The sequence below is a fragment of the Anser anser genome (assembly GCF_964211835.1).
Source record: "Anser anser genome assembly, contig: SUPER_W_unloc_4, whole genome shotgun sequence".
NCBI classification, from domain to species: domain Eukaryota; kingdom Metazoa; phylum Chordata; class Aves; order Anseriformes; family Anatidae; genus Anser; species Anser anser.
In genome coordinates, this window is record NW_028154228.1 from 407,422 (window position 1) to 429,053 (window position 21,632).

At 44.6% G+C, this 21,632-nt stretch overlaps 2 protein-coding genes across 5 annotated transcripts in view; both read right to left on the reverse strand.

Moving 5' to 3' along the window:
- Positions 1-21,632, reverse strand: part of LOC310888927 (uncharacterized protein) — a gene marked incomplete at its 5' end in the record, with an annotated part of 73,601 nt that overhangs the window by 20,873 nt on the left and 31,096 nt on the right. The window lies entirely within an intron of this gene.
- LOC310888929 (activated RNA polymerase II transcriptional coactivator p15-like) overlaps positions 17,600-21,632 on the reverse strand; it is a 28,887-nt gene continuing 24,854 nt past the window's right edge. For 3 of the 4 annotated variants that reach the window (XM_083852570.1, XM_083852571.1, XM_083852568.1), the window contains exon 5: positions 20,519-20,844. In XM_083852570.1, the coding sequence (XP_083708696.1) occupies positions 20,765-20,844 (80 nt within the window). In that variant the 3' untranslated portion in view covers positions 20,519-20,764. Of the gene's footprint in view, positions 18,014-20,518; positions 20,845-21,632 lie in introns of those variants that run through there. The other variant, XM_083852569.1, reaches the window with a different exon arrangement.

Sequence of the window (21,632 nt, forward strand, 5' to 3'; positions counted from 1 at the left end):
TTTGGCCACTTTGGGTCAGCTGTCCTGGGTCTGTCCACTCCCAGCTCCTGCTGCACAAGGACACTAGGACATCGGAAATCTCCAAAACTCAGACTGCAGGTGGTTCTGCAGAGGAGAAGATGATATTTCATATCTTTGAAGAGGATATTTCAAGGACCCAAAAGGGTTCCGCTGGGCTTTTGGCATAGCTGCCTTGGAGACAGAGGACATTAAACAGTTGTCTACCTTGCCTGGTCTCTCGGAGGACCCTTCTGTTGTGGGGCTGATGAGGGTCGAAGAACAGCAAGTGCCAACCGCTACCACAACTGTGCACCAGCGGAAATATCGCACCGAGACTCCCTGATTCCCATCCATAAGCTAATTCGTCAACTGGAGAGCCAAGGAGTGATCAGCAAGACTCATTCACCTTTTAATAGTCCCATATGGCCAGTGCGAAAGTCTAATGGTGAGTGGAGACTAACAGTGGACTATCGTGGCCTGAACGAAGTCACGCCACCACTGAGTGCTGCAGTGCCGGACATGCTAGAACTCCACTATGAACTGGAATCAAAGGCAGCCAAGGGGTACGCCACAATTGATATCGCTAATGCATTTTTCTCCATCCCTCTAGCAGCAGAGTGCAGGCCACAGTTTGCTTTCACTTGGAAGGGCATCCAGTGCACTTGGAATCGACTGCCCCAGGGATGGAAACACAGCCCTACCATTTGCCATGGACTGATCCAGTCTGCGCTGGAGCAGGGGGAAGCTCCTGAACACCTGCAGTACATCGATGACATCATTGTGTGGGGTGACACTGCAGAGGAAGTTTTCGAGAAAGGGAAGAAAATAGTCCAAATCCTTCTGAAGGCTGGTTTTGCCATAAAACAGAATAAAGTTAAAGGACCTGCACGAGAGATCCAGTTTTTAGGAATAAAATAGCAAGATGGACGTCGTCAAATCCCAATGGATGTGATCAACAAAATAACAGCTATGTCTCCACCAACTAGCAAAAAAGAAACACAAACTTTCCTAGGTGTCGTGGGGTTTTGGAGAATGCACATTCCAAATTACAGTCTGATTGTAAACCCGCTCTACCAAGTAACCCGTAAGAAGAATGCTTTTGAATGGGGCCCTGAGCAACAACAAGCCTTTGAACAGATTAAGCAGGAAATAGTTCATGCAGTAGCCCTTGGGCCAGTCCGAACAGGACCAGATGTAAAGAATGTGCTCTACACCGCAGCCGGGGAGAATGGTCCCACCTGGAGCCTCTGGCAGAAAGAAGCTGGGGAAACTCGAGGTCGACCCCTGGGGTTTTGGAGTCGGGGATTCAGAGGATCTGAGGCCCGCTACACTCGAAACGAAAAGAAGATATTGGCAGCATATGAAGGAGTTCGATCTGCTTCGGAAGTGGTCGGTACTGAAGCGCAGCTCCTCCTGGCACCCCGACTGCTGGTACTAGGCTGGATGTTCAAAGGAAGGGTCCCCTCTACACATCATGCAACTGATGCTACATGGAGCAAGTGGGTTGCACTGATTACTCAGCGGGCTCGAATAGGAAACCCCAGTCGCCCAGGAATCTTGGAGGTGATTATGGACTGGCCAGAAGGCAAATACTTTGGGATATCATCAGAGGAGGAGGTGGTCCGTGCTGAAGAAGCCCCACTGTACAACAAGCTACCGGAAAATGAGAAGAAATATGCCCTGTTCACTGATGGGTCCTGTCGTATTGTGGGAAAGCATCGGAGATGGAAAGCTGCTGTATGGAGTCCTACACGACGAGTTGCAGAAGCTGCTGAGGGAGAAGGTGAATCGAGTCAGTTTGCAGAAGTGAAAGCCATTCAGCTGGCTTTAGATATTGCTGAACGAGAAAAGTGGCCAGTTCTCTATCTCTGTACTGATTCATGGATGGTAGCAAATGCCCTGTGGGGGTGGTTACAGCAATGGAAGCAGAACAACTGGCAGCGCAGGGGCAAGCCCATCTGGGCTGCGGCATTGTGGCAAGATATTGCTGCCTGGGTAGAGAACCTGGTTGTAAAGGTACGCCATGTAGATGCTCATGTGCCCAAGAATCGGGCTACTGAAGAACATCCAAACAACCAGCAGGTGGATCAGGCTGCTAAGATTGAAGTGGCTCAGGTGGACCTGGACTGGCAACATAAAGGTGAATTATTTATAGCCCGATGGGCCCATGACACCTCAGGCCATCAAGGTAGAGATGCAACATACAGATGGGCTCGTGATCGAGGGGTGGACCTGACCATGGACACTATAGCACAGGTTATTCATGACTGTGAAACATGTGCTGCAATCAAGCAAGCCAAACCGTCAAAGCCTCTTTGGTATGGAGGACGATGGCTGAAATATAAATATGGAGAGGCCTGGCAGATTGATTACATCACACTCCCTCAAACTCGCAACGGCAAGCGCCACGTACTTACAATGGTGGAAGCAACCACCGGATGGCTGGAAACATATCCGGTGCCCCATGCCACCGCCCGGAACACTATCCTGGGCCTTGAAAAGCAAGTCCTATGGCGACATGGCACCCCAGAGAGAATTGAGTCAGACAACGGGACTCATTTCCGAAACAACCTTATAGACACTTGGGCCAAAGAACATGGTATTGAGTGGGTGTATCACATCCCCTATCATGCACCAGCCTCTGGAAAAGTTGAACGATACAATGGACTGTTGAAGACTACACTGAAAGCAATGGGTGCTGGGACATTCAAAAATTGGGATACGCATTTGGCAAAGGCCACCTGGTTAGTCAATACCAGGGGATCTGCCAACCGAGCTGGACCTGCCCAATCAAACCTGTTACGCACTGTAGAAGGGGATAAAGTTCCTGTAGCGCACGTAACAAACATGCTGGGTAAAACAGTCTGGGCTACTCCTGCCTCAGGAAAAGGCAAACCCATTCATGGGATTGCTTTTGCTCAGGGACCTGGATGCACTTGGTGGGTAATGCAAAAGAATGGGGAGGTCCGGTGTGTACCTCAAGGGAATACTGGGTGAGAATAGCCCATGAGTATAATTGTAGTATGTTAATTATTATATAATACTGTATGTCATCACTACCATGATTGCTATATATCATAGATAAAAATGGTGACTAATTAGAATGTATTGGAAAGAGTGTAACCTAAGCATGACAAAAATGGTATGGAATAAGGGGTGGTTATATGTCCTGGTTCCAGTTAGAACAGAATTAACTTTCCTCCTAGTAGCTGGTAGGGTGCTATGTTTTGGATTAGGATGAGGAGAGCGCTGATAACATGCTGATGTTTTAATTGTTGCAGGGCAGTGCTTACACCAAGCCAAGGACTTTTCCAAGGACTGTTAGTTTGACCTCAGAGCCAGGGAAGCCCATGGAGCAGATTATCTTGAGTGTCATCACGCGGCACTTACAGGGCAACCAGGCGATCAGGCCCAGTCAGCATGGGTTTATGAAATGCAAGTCCTGCTTGACGAACCTGATCTCCTTCTATGACCAAGTGACGCGCTTGGTGGATGAGGGGAAGGCTGTGGATGTGGTCTACCTTGACTTCAGTAAGGCTTTTGACACCGTTTCCCACAACATTCTCCTCAAGAAACTGGCTGCTCGTGGCTTGGACTGGCGGACGCTTTGTTGGGTTAAAAACTGTCTGGATGGCCAGGCCCAAAGAGTTGTGGTGAATGGAGCCAAATCCAGTTGGAGGCCGGTTACTAGTGGAGTCCCCCAGGGCTCAGTGCTGGGGCCAGTCCTCTTTAATATCTTTATCGATGGCCTGGATGAGGGGATCGAGTGCACCCTCAGTAAGTTTGCAGAGGACACCAAGTTAGGTGCGTGTGTCGATCTGCTCGAGGGAAGGAAGGCTCTGCAGGAGGATCTGGATAATCTGGATAATCATAAAAGGCAGGCCAGGATTCTAGTGGCAGCGGTCGGGGAAGGACAAAAAGGGCCCCCCCCCCTCGCCCGAAGGGTGTTCCGCTACCACGAAAAAGACCTCCGAGGAGCCAGAGTGATCAGAGGGATCTAAGACAGATAGAATGTTTTTATTGCCAAAAGAAGGGACACATGAAAAAGGACTGCAGAAAACACTTACAAGATGAGCGAGTGTTTAAAGAAGATTAGGGGAGTCAGGGCCTCCATCTACTGGGGACTTCTGGTATAACGGAGCCCTTGATAAAATTGAAGTTAGGTCCCCAGCATCAAGAAGTGGAGTTCCTTGTGGACTCTGGGGCAGAAAGATCGACTGTCCAAATGGTACCCAGGGGATGTCAACCTTCCTCGGAGAAATTACAGGTGATAGGAGCAAAAGGAGAGCCCTTCAGGGTCTCAATAATAAAGGGGGTGAAAATAGAGACCCCAGCCCAAAGTTGCACAGGATCCTTCTTATTAGTACCAGAAGCTGAATATAACCTGTTGGGAAGAGACTTAATGGTTAAGCTAAAAATTAATTTGGAGGTGAAAAATAAAGGAATTGAGGTTAAATTATACGCCCTCACTGTAGAGGACGAGGCAAAAATAAACCCTGAGGTGTGGTATTCTCCCGAATCAGTAGGCCGTTTAGATATTAGTCCCTTTGAAGTCACTATCAGGAATCCCGAGACTCCTATCAGGGTAAAACAATACCCAATGTCTCAAGAAGGCAGGGAGGGGCTGCAACCAGTAATCGAGAGGCTACTACAACAGGGATTACTGGAGCCTTGCATGTCACCTCATAACACTCCTATATTACCTATCAAGAAATCTGATGGCTCTTATCGGCTAGTCCAAGACTTGAGGGAGGTCAACAAAAGAACAATAACCAGCTTTCCTGTAGTAGCTAACCCACATACCTTGCTAAGCCAACTGTCCCCAGCGCAGAAATGGTATAGTGTCATAGACCTAAAAGATGCGTTTTGGGCATGTCCTTTAAAAGGGGAATGCAGGGATTATTTCACCTTCGAGTGGGAAGATCCCACAACCCATCGGAAACAACAATTAAGATGGACCGTGCTTCCCCAAGGATTCACGGAATCACCAAATCTATGGTGATACATCTCCTTATGTACATCACTACCTTCCCCCACCTCGCCTGCCCTGCCTGTCCCTCCTGAGGAGCCTGTTATCATCTATTGCAACACACCAGTCACAGGACTCATCCCACCAGGTTTCACTTATGCTGATGATGTCGTAGCTGTGGGACTGGGCCAAGACATCTAGCTCATCCCGTTTATTTCCTCGTGCTGCATGCCTTGGCATAGAAGCACTCCAAACGCACCTCATTGTACACAGCACCATGTGGAGCAGACCAAAGAACCTTACTAGCACACAGTCCCTCTTATTCTGGCATTCCATCCCATAGCTTATCGCTGGCAGGCCTGGTTTTATCCCTTTCCCCTTTCGACTCTAGTTGAAAGCCCTATTGATCAACCCTGCTAACTCCTGGGCAAAAATCCTTTTCCCCTCTCTGAGAGAGGTGCATCCCATCTGGTGCCAGCAGGCCTGGTGTAGCGTAGACCCTCCCATGATCAACAAACCCAAAGTTCTGCTGGTTGCACCAATCTCGAAGCCACATGTTGATGAACTGAGTCTGCCTGTCAACACTGATCCCTGCTACCAGAAGGACAGAGGCAAACATGACCTGTGCCCTTTATCCTTTAACCAGTAACCCCACAGCCCTGAAGTCCCTCTTGATTGCCCTTGGACTTTTCCTTTGCTACCTCATCATTACAAGCCTGAAAAACCAGTAGTGGGTAGTAGTCAGAGGGCCGTACCAGTCGAGTGACTTTCCTAGCAACGTCTCTTACCTGAGCCCCAGGGAGGCAGCAGACTTCCCTGGGGGTTGGGTCCGGATGGCATACTGGGCCCTCTGTCCCTTTCAGAAGCAAGTACCCCATGACAATAACCCTTCTTTCTTTCTTGATAGAAGATGTAGCAATGCAGGGGGTAGGTTGCCTTGCCTTAGGCACCCTCTCTAACTGGGATGGGCTTTCGTCTACATCATTGTTTTGACTGTCATGTTCTAGAGCCTCATACCTGTTATATACGGGTAGATGGGAAGGTGAGGTGGGCATGGAGAAGGCTCGCCTACCACCCTGAGCAGGAAGCTGCTTCCATTCCCCCTCTTGGCCTAGGTCCCCTCCTATTGCCTGGTGGGATGAGGGAACTTCTGTTTCTTGTGTGGTGGCTGGCTCATAAGTCTGACTCAGAAAGGGTAGAGTATGCTTCCACCAGTCAATTTCCCTCTGTCCTAGTTTCAGTTAGGACAGAGTTAACTTTCCTCCTAGTAGCAGGTAGGGTGCTATGTTTTGGATTAGGATGAGAAGAGCGCTGATAACATGCTGATGTTTTAATTGTTGCAGAGCAGTGCTTACACCAGGCCAAGGACTTTTCAGCTTCTCGCTCTGTCCTGCCAGCGAGCAGGCTAGGGGTGCAGCAGGAGCTGGGAGGGGACAGACCCAGGACAGCTGACCCAAACTGGCCAAAGGGGTATTCCATACCATCTGACGTCATGCTAAACAATATATAGGGGTGGCTGGCCGGGGTGGGGGGGCCGGCTGCTCGGGGATAGGCTGGGCATCGGTCATCGGGTGGTGAGCAATTGCATTGTGCATCACTTGTTTCGTACACAGTATTATTAGTAGTACTATTATCATTATTATTATTATTATTTTATTTTTATTTTATTATTTATTATTTATTGTTATTTATTATTATTTTACTGCCGTTAAAGATAACAAAAAACGTTTTTACAAACACATCAACACAAAAAGGAGGACTAAGGAGAATCTCCATCCTTTACTGGATGCGTGGGGAAACTTAGTTACAAAAGATGAGGAAAAGGCTGAGGTGCTCAATGCTTTCTTTGCCTCAGTCTTTAGCGGCAAGACCGGTTGTTCTCTGGATACCCGGTACCCTGAGCTGGTGGAAGGGGATGGGGAGCAGGATGTGGCCCTCGCTATCCATGAGGAAATGGTTGGCGACCTGCTACGACACTTGGATGTACGCAAGTCGATGGGGCTGGATGGGATGCACCCGAGGGTACTGAGCGAACTGGCGGAGGAGCTGGCCAAGCCGCTTTCCATCATTTATCGGCAGTCCTGGCTATCAGGGGAGGTCCCAGTCGACTGGCAGCTAGCAAACGTGACACCCATCTACAAGAAGGGCCAGAGGGTAGACCCGGGGAACTATAGGCCTGTTAGTTTGACATCAGTGCCAGGGAAGCCCATGGAGTAGATTATCTTGAGTGTCATCACGCGGCACTTACAGGGCAACCAGGCGATCAGGCCCAGTCAGCATGGGTTTATGAAATGCAAGTCCTGCTTGACGAACCTGATCTCCTTCTATGACCAAGTGACGCGCTTGGTGGATGAGGGGAAGGCTGTGGATGTGGTCTACCTTGACTTCAGTAAGGCTTTTGACACCGTTTCCCACAACATTCTCCTCAAGAAACTGGCTGCTCGTGGCTTGGACTGGCGGACGCTTTGTTGGGTTAAAAACTGTCTGGATGGCCGGGCCCAAAGAGTTGTGGTGAATGGAGCCAAATCCAGTTGGAGGCCGGTTACTAGTGGAGTCCCCCAGGGCTCAGTGCTGGGGCCAGTCCTCTTTAATATCTTTATCGATGACCTGGATGAGGGGATCGAGTGCACCCTCAGTAAGTTTGCAGACGACACCAAGTTAGGTGCGTGTGTCGATCTGCTCGAGGGAAGGAAGGCTCTGCAGGAGGATCTGGATAGGCTGGACCGATGGGCTGAGGCCAACTGTATGAAGTTCAACAAGGCCGAGTGCCGGGTCCTGCACCTGGGGCACAACAACCCCAAGCAGCGCTACAGGCTGGGACATGAGTGGTTGGAAAGCTGTCTGGCCGAGAAGGACCTGGGAGTACTGGTTGATAGTCGGCTGAATATGAGCCAGCAGTGTGCTCAGGTGGCCAAGAAGGCCAACAGCATCCTGGCTTGGATAAGAAGCAGTGTGGCCAGCAGGACTAGGGAACTGATTGTCCCCCTGTACTCGGCTCTGGTGAGGCCGCACCTCGAGTACTGTGTTCAGTTTTGGGCCCCTCGCTACAAGAAGGACATGGAGGTGCTCGAGAGAGTCCAGAGAAGGGCAATGAAGCTGGTGAGGGGGTCTGGAGAACAAGTCTTACGAGGAGCGGCTGAGGGAGCTGGGCTTGTTCAGCCTGGAGAAGAGGAGGCTCAGGGGAGACCTCATCGCTCTCTATAGGTACCTTAAAGGAGGCTGTAGAGAGGTGGGGGTTGGTCTGTTCTCCTACGTGCCTGGTGACAGGACGAGGGGGAATGGGCTAAAGTTGCGCCAGGGGAGGTTTAGGTTGGATGTTAGGAAGAACTTCTTTACTGAAAGGGTTGTTAGGCATTGGAATGGACTGCCCAGGGAGGTGGTTGAGTCGCCATCCCTGGAGGTCTTTAAAAGACGTTTAGATGTAGCCCTTAGTGATATGGTTTAGTGGAGGACTTGTTAGTGTTAGGGCAGAGGTTGGACTAGATGATCTTGGAGGTCTCTTCCAACCTAGACGATTCTGTAATTATTGTTATTATTATTTTCCTGTCTTTATAAGTCCAAGACAGCAGTTTTACTGGTCCCCCTCCTGACTTCGCCAAGAATAGAGAACTCTACCATTTTGTGGTCACTCTGCCCAAGACAGCTCCCGACCACCACATCTCCCACCAGTCCTTCTCTGTGAACAGAAGGTCTAGCAGGGTACCTCCCCTGGTAGGCTCACTAACCAGCTGCGTCAGGAAACTATCTTCCACGCTCTCCAGAAACCTCCTAGACTGCTTCTTCTGAGCTGTATTGCATGTCCAGGATATGTCTGGGAAGTTGAAGTCCCCCACGAGGACAAGAGCCGACGATTTCAGAACTTTTGCCAGCTGCCTGTAGAATTCCTCATCCGTCTCCTCATCCTGGTTTGGTGGTCTGTAACAGATCCCCACCAGGATGCTTGCCTTGTTGGCCTTCCCGCCGATCCTAACCCATAGGGACTCAACCTTATCATTCCCAGTCTCAGCCTCGAGTTCCACAACATCAAAACACTCTCTAATATAGAGAGCCACACCACCACCCCTTCTGTGCTGCCTGTCCCTTCTGAAGAGCCTATAGCCAGACATTGCAGCACTCCAGTCATGGGAGTGGTCCCACCACATCTCAGTGATGGCAACCAAGTCATAGCTAGCCTGCTGCACAATGGCTTCCAGCTCCTCCTGTTTGTTGCCCATGCTGCGTGCATTAGATGCACTTCAGCTGGGCCACTGCCTGCTCCCCAGACCCTGACACTGTTCCCCCTGGCACACCTCTAACAAAAGCCTTATTCCCTCCCCATCCCCCTTCCTATCTAGTTTAAAGACCTCTCAATGAGCCCTGCCAGCTCCTGGGCGAGTATCCATTTTCCCTTTAGAGACAAGTGGGACCCAAAACCTTTTCTTAAAAAGGTCACTCAAGCCCTTCATTAACATAGCAGACCACTAATACCAAAGCTCTGAACAATGATTTTGATTTGGTTTACGTCAGTATTGCCTCAAGCGAGACTCTTTGTCCAAGAACTTCCATGAGGAAATAACAGGTGCCTTCCTTCAGCCAAGGATGCAACCTCCATCTGTAGAAGACTAAGTTCTCACAAAACTACACAGAAATTTACCTAGTAAGTAACACGAAAGCTTCCAAGCGTCAAAAGCACAAAAAACCTTCAAGAATCATATATTGGTGTAGGCTGGACTAGCTTTAAAAGGCTTATGGTTCTAAACAGTTTTCATCTAGACAGATTTAAAAAAATAATAGTTACTGCTTTTACAAAAATGCTGCATAACAAAAGGGCATGTCTGATGAACTGGTGTTTGAATAGCAGCAGTTCCAGATTTCAGCTTTGTTTATTTAAAAAAACAAAATACTGGGGGTATGGATTTTGCCTTCAAATTGAGAAAACGTATTTCTGGAAGAAGACCTGAAGAAGTTCAGAAAAATTTCAGTTTTTAGCTGCACAACTCCCTCTCCTCACCTTTTCACAAGGCTTATCAAGCTTGCAACGTTATAGTCCTGACAGACACTTTTTTTTTTAACAGATGCTAAGACTACAGAGCAAACAATCTCCACCAAGATAACAATCTACAAATCTAACAACCTATGAAGAAATGCATCCAACCCTAAATTCAACAAGTTCATTTTCAAAAGCTGTAATCACAGCATGTTTTTAAAAAGTTGGAAAACCCTGTAGTGATGACAGGGAAAAAAAAATCATATGTTGCCTGCAAAACGGTGACAAAAATAAAATACCAAGGCATGAACAAGTTTATAGTAGGAGTAGGGAGAAGAGCTAAATAACTTATTTACAAAAATTTCATCCCCCAAACATTTTTAACAAATAAGCCACAAACATTATCCACAGGTTACTGAAACTTGTTTTGATAGATAAAAGGCACATTACTATGGAGCAGTAACAAAACAGATGTGCCAATATGACACAAAAATACACACTTTCCCTATAGCAATCTCAGTGACAGAGTAAGTCAGGAAGAACAGTTCCCTTAATACTTAAATGGGACTACACAACATACACTGACAAATCTTTAAAAAAAAAAAGAAAAACATGGATGGAGAAAAAGGGTATATGTAGGGACAAGCAGGCAAAAATAACAAATCTTTGAACAATGTTAATTTGCATGCTTGTCTGTACATAGGGACAGGAGAGTAGTCTTTACATTGTAAGTGCTACTCTTTCTCCACACAGCACTTTAGGAACTTGAGGATTAAGGGTCGGGCTGGTATGGGTGACACTGTTGTGGGGGTGTACTACAGGTCACCAGATCAGGAGGAGGAGGTCAACGAGGTCTTCTACAAGCAGCTGGAAGTAGCCTCACAATCCCAGGCACTGGTTCTCATGGGGGACTTTAATTATCCAGACATATGTTGGGTAAGCAACTCGACCAGGCACGCACAGTCCAAACAGTTCTTACAATGCGTTGAAGATAATTTTCTGACGCAGGTGGTGGAGGAGCCGATGAGGTGGGGGGGTGCTTCTAGACCTTGTTCTTACCAACAGGAGTGGGCTTGTTAGGGATGTGAAGGTTGGGGGCAGCTCGGGATGCAGCAACCGTGAGATGGTGGAGTTCAAGATGGAACTTGGTGGAAGAAGTAAAGCAAGAAGTAGGACTGCTACCCTGGACTTTCAGAGAGCCAACTTCTACCTCTTCCGGGACCTACTTGGGGGTATCTCATGGGCTAAATTGCTAGAAGGCAAGGGTGCTTGTGAGAGCTGGGCAACATTTAAACAGCACTTCTTCCAAGCTCAGGATCGGTGCATCTCAAAGAGCAGGAAATCGGGGAAGGGGGGCAGGAGACCTGCGTGGATGAGCAAGGAGCTCATCGACAAGATCAAAAGGAAAAGGAAGGTCTATGAGGTGTGGGAAAAGGGCCTGTCCCCTTGGGAGGAGTATAGGAGTGTTGTCAGGGCCTGCAGTGACGCGACAAGGAAGGCTAAAGCCCACCTGGAGGTGAAGCTTGCAAAAGAGAAAGAATAATTAAAAAAAACTTCTGAAGTATGTAAACAGTAAAAGAAATACTAGAGATAATGTGGGTCCCCTGCTGAATGAGGGGGGTGTCCTGGTAACAGGGGACACTGAGAAGGCGGAAATAATGAATGCCTTCTTTGCTTCGTCTTTGCTTCAAAGACTCCCCCCCCCCAGACTCCTGGACCCTGGAGGGAGGAGAAAGCATCTGGGAAATAGAGAGCTTCCCCCCCCCAGTTGACGAGGGAGTGGTTCGGGAGCATCTGAGTGGGATCAATGCACAAAAACCCATGGGCCCTGATGGAATGCATCCACGTGTGCTGAGGGAGGTGGCAGAGGTGATTGCCGAACCACTTTCTATCATCTTTGAAAGGTCTTGGAGAACAGGAGAGGTGCCTGAAGACTGTAGGAGAGCCAATGTCACTCCGGTCTTCAAGAAGGGCAAGGAGGAGGATCCAGGAAACTACAGGCCAGTCAGTCTCACCTCTGTCCCTGGAAAGGTGTTGGAACAGCTTGTTCTGGATGCCATCTCCAAGCAATTGGAAGACAAGAAGGTTATGAGGAATAGTCAGCATGGATTCACCAAGGGGAAATTGTGCTCAACCAACCACGTTGCCTTCTATGGTGGCATCACCAGCTGGGTAGATGGGGGGAGAGCAGTGGATGTCATCTACCTTGACTTTAGCAAGGCTTTCGATACTGTCTCCCATGACATCCTGCTAGCAAAGCTGAGAAAGTGTGGGATAGACGAGTGGACGGTAAGGTGGGTTGAGAACTGGCTGACTGGCCGAGCTCAGAGGGTGGTGATCTGCGGTGCAGAGTCCGGCTGGAGACCCGTGACTAGCAGTGCTCCCCAGGGGTCGGTGCTGGGTCCAGTCTTGTTCAACATCTTCATCGACGACCTTGATGAGGGAATAGTGTCCACCCTCAGCAAGTACGCCGATGATACAAAGCTGGGAGGAGTGGCCGACACGCCAGAAGGCTGTGCTGCCGTTCAGCGAGACCTGGACAGGCTGGAGAGATGGGCAGGAAAAAACCAAATGAGGTTTAACGAGAGCAAGGGTAGAGTCCTGCACCTGGGAAGGAACAAAACAACCGCACGTATCAGTACAGGCTGGGGGATGACCTGCTGGAGAGGAGCTCTGCGGAGAAGGACCTGGGGGTCCTGGTGGATGACAGGTTGACCATGAGCCAGCAGTGTGCCCTGGTGGCCAAGAGGGCCAATGGGATCACGGCCAGCAGGTCAAGGGAGGTGATCCTCCCCCTCTACTCTGCCCTGGTCAGGCCTCACCTGGAGCACTGTGTCCAGTTCTGGGCTCCCCGCTACAAAAAAGACAGGGATCTCCTGGAAAGAGTCCAGCGGAGGACCACAAAGATGATATGGGGCCTGGAGCATCTCCCTTATGAGGAAAGGCTGAGAGACCTGGGTCTGCTCAGCCTGGAGAAAAGACAACTGAGAAGGGATCTCATCAATGTTTACAAATATCTTAAGTGTGGGAGAGTGGGATTTGGCCAACCTCTTTTCAGTGGTCTGTGGGAACAGGACAAGGGGCAGTGGTCAAAAAATGGAGCACAGGAAGTTCTGCACCAACATGCGAACGAACTTCTTCACAGTAAGGGTGACAGAGCACTGAAACAGGCTGCCAATGGAACTATTGTACTATTGTAATAGTACTATTATTATTATTATTGTTATTATTATTTTCCTGTCTTCAGAAACTGTCTTTATCTCAACTCAGTCTTAACTTTCCTGTTTCTCTCCCCCATCCCAGAGAGGGACGGGGGAGGATGAGCAAACGGCTGTGCGGTGTTCAGCTGCCGGCCGGGTTAAACCACAACACCCTCTCTGACTCCCTGATGCTCCTCAGCCTATTCACCTCCTCCCAAAGGTCTGCCACCAGGCTGAGCAATTCTTCAACCTGGGAACACCTCCCACAGGCATACCCACTGCTGCTGCTGTCAGACACTGACAGAAGACTCAGGCACAATCTGCAGCCCAAGACCTGGACAGCCGCGTGTTCCCCCGAGACCTCTGCCTGTGTAACCACATCAGTAGCCATGGCTGGAGAGGCTGCAAGGGATGCAGAGGCCATGGCTTTCTGCCTGGTGGATACCATGGCTGGGCTCTTCACAAGCAGGTTACAACCAACATTGGAAAATAGCAGTGGCAGCATCACACCCAGACTGCCACACCACACCCTGCAATTTACTTTTGTTCTTTGTTGCCTGTATTATAACTACCAAAGACAGTTATATAGATAATAGAGCTCAATCTTTCTTTAAGTACATTTCCTATCTAAAAAAAAAAAAACAAAAACAAAAAACAAAACATTAGATATTCACACAAGGAAAGCGCAATTTCTAGAGGGGTCTTAATGGTGTTTGGCTGGTTTGTTTAAAAAAAGCAAATACAGATGGAAAATGAAAGGAAACCACCAAGTGGCCCCACATCTGTTCTCAAATTGTCTTAGTACTTCATTGGAAGGTGGGTAAAAATTTCTCACTGTAACCAGGTGTTCCAGAACCAAAACTTTCAGTTTACCAGCACATGCCATGGCATGAAATTGTTAAAAATGATGCTTTGGGAATTTCTGTACCACAACTTAACTGAATGAGGCCTGGTTTTTTTGAGGGTGGAGAGCAGAAGGGAAAGTATAGCATGCTTTACCACACTATATATTTAGGCTTATTAAATTTTTCCCACATTTGATAATACATATAATCACATCATACATCGGCGTGAATTTGAGAATCAGAAGTTAGGTAATAAAAACAACGCAATTCATTTAAGAAATACTTAAGAGTTCTGTATGTCCTTTCTGTATACAGTTTCTAAAGAATGAACAAATCTGTAGTGGGTTTACGTGGCGAGGTTTTGGTAGCAGGGGGCCATAGGGGCGGCTTCTGTAAGAAGAATCTAGAAGCTGCCCCGTGTTAGATAAGGGCCCCACTGCTGACCAGAGCCGAGCCAATGAGCGATGTTGTTTGCACCTCTGTGAGAGCATATTTAAGACAGGGAAAAAAAACTGCTGCGACTCAGCATCTGGGAGAGTGAGAAGAGTGAGAAACAGCCTTGCAGGCACCAAGGTCAGTGAAGAAGGAGGGGGAGAGGTGCTCCAGGCGCCAGAGCAGAAGTCCCCTGCAGCCTGTGGCGAGGACCATGGTGAAGCAGGCTGTCCCCCTGCAGCCCATGGAGTACCACGGTGGAGCAGGGTTCCACGCTGCAGCCTGTGGAGGAGACCATGGTGGAGCAGGTGGACCTGCACTGAAGGAGGCTGTGGCCTGTGGAGGACCCCTGTTCTGTAAATAGCTGAGCTCTGCAGGACAAATTGAACACTGAAACAGGCTGCCCAGTGAGGTTATGGAGTCTCCTTTGCTGGAGATATTCATGGCCCGCCTGGACACCTACCTGGGCAACCTGCTCTAGGGAACCTGCTTTGGCAGGGGGGTTGGACCCAATGGTTTTTTGAGGTCCCTTCCAACCCCTACAATTCTGTGAAATGCCATAGATTTTTCTGTGAAACTTCTTTCAGGCTGCCCAAGCAACTGAGTTTTCTTTCCCTTCACCCTTTGCAATTATAAATGCCCTTGCTTACAAGGAGCCAATAACCTGGTGATAACTGGAACTCTCACTATAGCATTTTTCAAGTTGTTAATAATCACTTGAAAGGAAAAAGCATTTGTCCAGTACTTTCACTGCAGACAATAATCCAAGCTAGTATGAAGAAAATTATTTCCTTCCTGACATATGCATGTCAGCTAACTACTTATCAAGATTAAAGTATACTTAAAGTAGTTGCATTATCACAATACTAAAAAACCAAATTGACCTATGGTCATTAATTGGCCTGCGTTAGCAATGGCAGCAGTACCTGCAAGTTATCATCAGAATGCTGCTTTCCTAGGTATATACAGACAATTGTTAAAATACTTGTCCTGTGATGACAGCAGCCAGAGATGCTTAACTGTTCCAAGGGATGGGAAAGATGCTTCCAGTCTGAACACAAATAATAGGAGAAATGCAAAGGGAGCTTCAGGTCTCAGCTAAGAGATGGCAAACAAGAAGGAGGAAACAGAACAGGGCTCTGTAAGGACATATCACATTCAGGTAGCTATCAAAAAACTATCAAGACTACATAAAATCAGCACCACAACAAGACTGCAAAGTTTGATTGCTATAAACCAGTTAAGTTTCAAATTCAATTAGCTGTTCGGGTGACATCAATCTCAAGTTTGTTCTTAATATTCAATGTAATTTGCCTCTCCCTCACATATATTACATAATATTTTAATGAACAGAACTTGTCTTTTCATTTGTGAGATGAAACTGGCTTTATTTTCAACAGTCTAAAAGTTATTCTGATACATTAAGCCTATTAGTGAAAGCAGAAAACATTAAAGTTCTTCATGTGTGAAACAGTTGTTCTTTACATAGCTACTCTCTATGCAACACAATTAAGTGTTATGTAAAATCTTACCATTTTTTCGACTTCAGCAGGTTTTACCTCATTAACTTCTGCCAAAGTGAACTGACACCTAACAGTAGTCTATTAGGCATGCTGGCCAAGGAAGCATAGAATGTTTTTCTTATTTAGCTTTGAGATATCTAGGTATATTATACCTAGAGATTTCTAAGAACATGTTCTGTTTGCTCCACTAACTTTTGCAGTTTCACAGCAAGATCTATTCATCTTTAGGATTTTGAGAGTCTACCTCCTCCTCATGAAGGACAAAAATACTTTTAAAATTTGACTACTCATCTCAACCTCAGTTCCTACCTCACTCTTCATCACATCAATGATGAGCATATGGATTCATTCAAAGCTGAAAGGAAATACAATAAAGACTGAATTAAGCAGTAAGCGTCATACCAAGGGAACAGTTCTGTCACCAAGTTCTCAACCTTTAAATTATCACCAAAAGTAATGCTCACAAAAGAGCATTATTTAAGATTCCCTGAAAAACTATCACTGAGCCAAGGGCCACTTATTTCAGTTCTGCAGCAAGTACCTTCACGCTTTTACATACATAAACTAAGTTGAGAGCATGGGACAAAAGGACTTGGTTTGCAGCAGGAAAATATTGCCTATCAGATTGCTCTTCCATACTCTAGTCACCAGAGCTATAGTCAAAGATAGATGCTATCAATAAGGGGAATGCAGTAAATGGGAAACAGGGAGATAGTCTTCTATCAACCCCAATCCATGCTTCTTCCCTTTAAGCCACACTCATTTCTGCTCTGTGGCCATGAAATGCTGAACTAAACAAAATTACTTTTAAAAGTTTGGTTCAAGGCTACGATCAGATAAATTTGTTCCCTACAGATCAATCACAACAATCACAGAAAAAAACAAATATCCTTCCTAAAGAAGCCCATACTAACCTAATTATGACCAGTGATTAACAAAATGGGTGAACACCTTTTTTCCATCTAGTCTTCAGTGAAGGGATCTGATTGTTAGATCAAAGAAACTCCACTTTTCAAGCCCTTCAGTTTGGTGTTTGAAAGTGAGTTTCTATCTGCTACTTCCATATTTACAAGACACTCACAATCATAGAATAGTTTGGATTGGAAGGGACCTTCAAGATCACCCAGTTCCAACCCCCCTGCCATGGGCAGGGACACCTCCCACCAGACCAGGCTGCCCAAAGCCCCAATCTGGCCTTGAACACTTCCAGGGATGGGGAATCCAAAGCTTCTCTGGGCAGCCTGTGCCAGTGCCTCACCACCTTCATAGCAAAGAACTTCTATCCAAAAGTAAAAAACAAACTTCTATCCTTCTGAGCTACACAATCTAACTCCCACCCACAAACACAGACTAATATCAAAATACTTGTTTAAATTTCCAAATTACTACAGTTGCAAGAAACAAACAACAGTTTTCATAACAATTTGAGAAAAAATAGTGCCGCCAAATTTCTATTAAAAATAACACTATGTCAACAGAAGCCTTCATTTATTTCCAGGTGTTCAACTTATTACACATATGCCATTTAACTACTTTTACTTGAACATTAAGAGAATTACAGTTGGAGGGCTCATATTTTCAGTGGTCTCTCTGCAGTAGATACCAGCAGAACAAAACATTAAATATTCCACATGGTTAACAATATGACATTTGAGTTACCAGAATTACAATTTTTTTATTATTTTTTATTTTTATAACAGATCACATAAGTACGTTACTGGGGCATTTCCTTTAACAGAAATATCAAACTCAGTACTACCTTTGTTTAATTTCAATATGAACGTCTCTACATAAGAGCAACATCATACATGACAGTTTGATTTAGCATACATACAGTACTTTGGCAGCTCTAACTCTGATGCATGTTTCTTCCTATACTCCATAGTAGGTGTAAATTATAAAACATTGCCAATACGCCCTGCATAAATATCAAGAACCAAATGCATCTTTTATTTTTTCCTTTTGCAACTTCATAGGGAAAGGGAGCAGCATTTATTTTTATCTCATATTAGTCTTTTCATACATGCAGTTTTCTTCCATGGACACTTCTACGTGTATCCTAACTACCACTTTTTTTCCTGCAAGAAAATAATCTGTATTAGAAAATTGAATTTTCTTCTCAAATTAGAAAAACTACAGCCATAGACAACACATGACAAATCACAACCATTAATTTCAAAATAACACAAAGTGTCAAATTTACATCAACTAACCATCAGTTAGTTGAGGTGCAAAGAACTTCCTCACAATTAGTGTTCTATTTGGAGCTCATTTGTGAAACTGACTGGTTTATCTAGTTATCTTTTTTGTAGGACATGCAGATGTTAAAACCAGCACAAGTAAAATATATTTCAATCAGTATTACAGGCAGAAATATACACCCATCAGAGAGAAAACTATTTTCCACACACAATCTAAGTAAAATAAAAAAGTTTTATCAAGTAAAATAGGAGAAACAGCTCTAGTAATTATCTCCACAAATTCAGTTCTTATAAATAACCCCCTTACTAATAGCTCTTGATAAACAAATACTAATTTATTTGAACATCTCTACCATCAGTTTTCACAACAGAACTAATCACTATATTAAAGTTTTTTCACTTACCCTCCAAAAATGAATTAATTTAATTCTCCACCTTTCTGAACACAGTTATATTGTACTCTGATACACAACTGCCATCTAACGACCTCCTATCACAGCAATCTAATTTATGATAATGTTCCCACTATTATGACAATCATGCACTTTAAAGTAGCCACATGGAAGTTTTGAGGTAAAAAGTTGAAAACTGGTTGCAGTCAGATTTAAAGAAAAAATACAAATACACTGCAAATAAAAAAAAGACCTAGAACCTGTCAATAGCGATCTAAAGCAATTTATTTGATTCACTGATCTGAGAAATTCTAGCAGATATTTCATTTATACTATTTGGTCCAAGTGTCCCTACATGCCATTAGTAGTCACTCAAAGGAAGTTGTGCCCCAAAACGTGTCTGCTACCACAATACATCTCTTCACCCTTCTATTCATCCTCTCATAGCTCTCAAACTCAGATTTCCTGAGCTATACAAAAAGAGATCTTACCTTTGAACTATCTCAAGAACTGGTAAGTTAAAAAGTAGATGGAAGTATCTAATATAATATTTAAGTTAAACAATATATACTTAATTCAGTGAATTCACCTTCCCTCACCCTTCATATAGCATTTGTATTGAATTATGAACTCTGCAGCATGGGAACAGTCTGTGTATGGCACTTTGCAGAACAGGACTTCCACGTATGTCTGCAATATAAGCCATTATATTAAGATATCCCAGAATTAAACAGTAAATCCTGTTTATATAAAATAAAAATTAAATTTACCATCAAATGGGAAAATTACAGCTGAACCAATAAATTGTACATTCAGTCTTGAAATGTAAATTTTCATAAAGTTGTTTCATCTTCTTCCTTCTATTAAGTCATAAAATGAACTCTTCTCCACTTCTACTAGTGATAAGTTTCTTCACTGTAGTTATGTCAGCTAACTTTGTGCTTTTGACGTTAATTTCTTTACTGGAGTGCCCATTCACTCTCCAAGTTCTACTTGAACACATTCTCCCTTCTTCATTCCACAACCTCATGACACCTACCAAGATCCCCCTTCAGCTGAGGCAACATCTAGTCCAATAAAATTTCCACTGGACAGAAGCTTCTCTCCTCAGAACATACACTGGTAGACAAGCAAAGTTCACTAGTTGTGGATCCACTAGGTACCAGCACTCCACTGTAAGCACTACATACCTTCTATACTAAAGATCCACCAGTTGTGCACATGTAAGCCACACAAGGCAAGCCAAATGGTTTGGTCAGGTAGTGCGGACAGGGCAAAAAGCATTATAGCCTGTTCTGGTCAAAGCAATTTTAACCCTGTATGACTGTTTAACCTGTGTTACAGCCTATTTTAAGCGCTGTTGTTTACACAGTACTCTCAAACAAACAAAAGCCCTACAAAAGCAGATCAACTGCTTTTTTCTATGGAGTAACTATTCAGAGTATGTGTTCAAAAATGAATTTAATGCAAAGCTTGAAAAGTGTACCTAAATAATAACCAAGTTTGGAGATTTTAAACACCATCTTACTCTGAGGTATATGCCTATTAATGTAAAAGTTTATGCATCACATTCTAAAATCTAGGGTCCATGAATAAAGGCTAATTGTATTTTCTAAGTCAAGCTATAGAAAAGTGGGAACAGTGCGTGGATCGTGTTCAAGTGTTACTGTTTAGCATAACACTCTATGCAAATAACGCAAAAAAGTCTATATACTCAAAACTGTTTACATCTGAATAAATAGGGAAAATTAGCAAATACGGTATTTAAAATTATCTACAAAAATGTGTTTTATCAGGTATTCACTGTTTGTATCAAGTTTTAATGCAGAAAGCTGAGGACAATACCAAAGGGTATGAAACAAAAACAATTTAAATGAAGACATTTTAAAATTCTCCTTAGAAAACAAACAACTGAACTGAAACAAAGCCTAAAGCCAATAGGTGGCCTTACCAGCAAACATCTTCAATCAAAAGGCCATAACAACTACGCTTTACATATTACTTGATTTATTTTACACCATGAGGTGAAAGCAACACATTTCCTTTTCGTAAAGTATACACAAATAGCCTCACTCAGAATACACTTTAAATGCACATAAAAAAAGTATTCACCTTACAAATTGTTTTGCAAACCAAATATACAATAGCTTTGAAAACACTATTTTAGAAAACAAAATCCAATGTAAAAAGACTGCTTAAAACAACTGAAATGATAAAGATTTCTGTATGGCTATCTTTAAAGTTTTCTTACTGCATCATCAATATCAGAAATCTGTTCCTTCAGCTGGTTCCACTGTTCTGGATTTAAAGAAATACCTGAAATGTATTAAAAACAAACACTTAGTACAAAAAGAAAATTGTAATTCAGGATCTTGCATACTTACAACTAAGACACAAACCATACACAAAGAATGTCACAACTATTAACTTTTGAGCTACATCAAGTGTAATAAGTCTCAGCTGCACAGTTAAACTACTCAGAACACTTCAGTTTAGACCTTTAGCCCATCTCTGGACAGGTTTACCTTACAAAGAAAATGGGTACAATACAACATTCATTCACAAGTGTTTTGATAAACACAGGAAGAGAAAGAGCTCTTGCCCTGATAGGGGGCAGCACAAAATGAGGTGAGATGTAGGAAACCAATCCTATTTCAGTTGGCTGCTAAAAGCCAAATACTTCTGTGGACTGAACTAAGTATTTTTGATATACTATAATTCTGTGTTGTTTTCTTTTCTTGTGAAGAAAAAAACTGTGGATTTTTTTCTTAAAGCACTGTGAATAACGTATGCTATAAGTAATATTTCAGAGAAGCTTTATTCTATTCCCTAGCACTCAAACCAACATGGAAGGTGTTTTTTTTTTTTAAACTTCAATATCACTACAGATTCTTGTGACATTTAATCAATCACTCAGTACCCCACAACCCATCTCCTCAGTTCTGAATTTTTACTTCCTCAAGCTCCAGTCCAGGCACACATTTCCGTTGTGTATTAGCCTCCTCCTTCTTCCCCTACTAATCTCTATGCCAACTCTATGCAAGTAGAGACTCACAGGCCTACCTCTCACTCTCTCCAGCCAGGCTCTTCTACTATTTACCCCC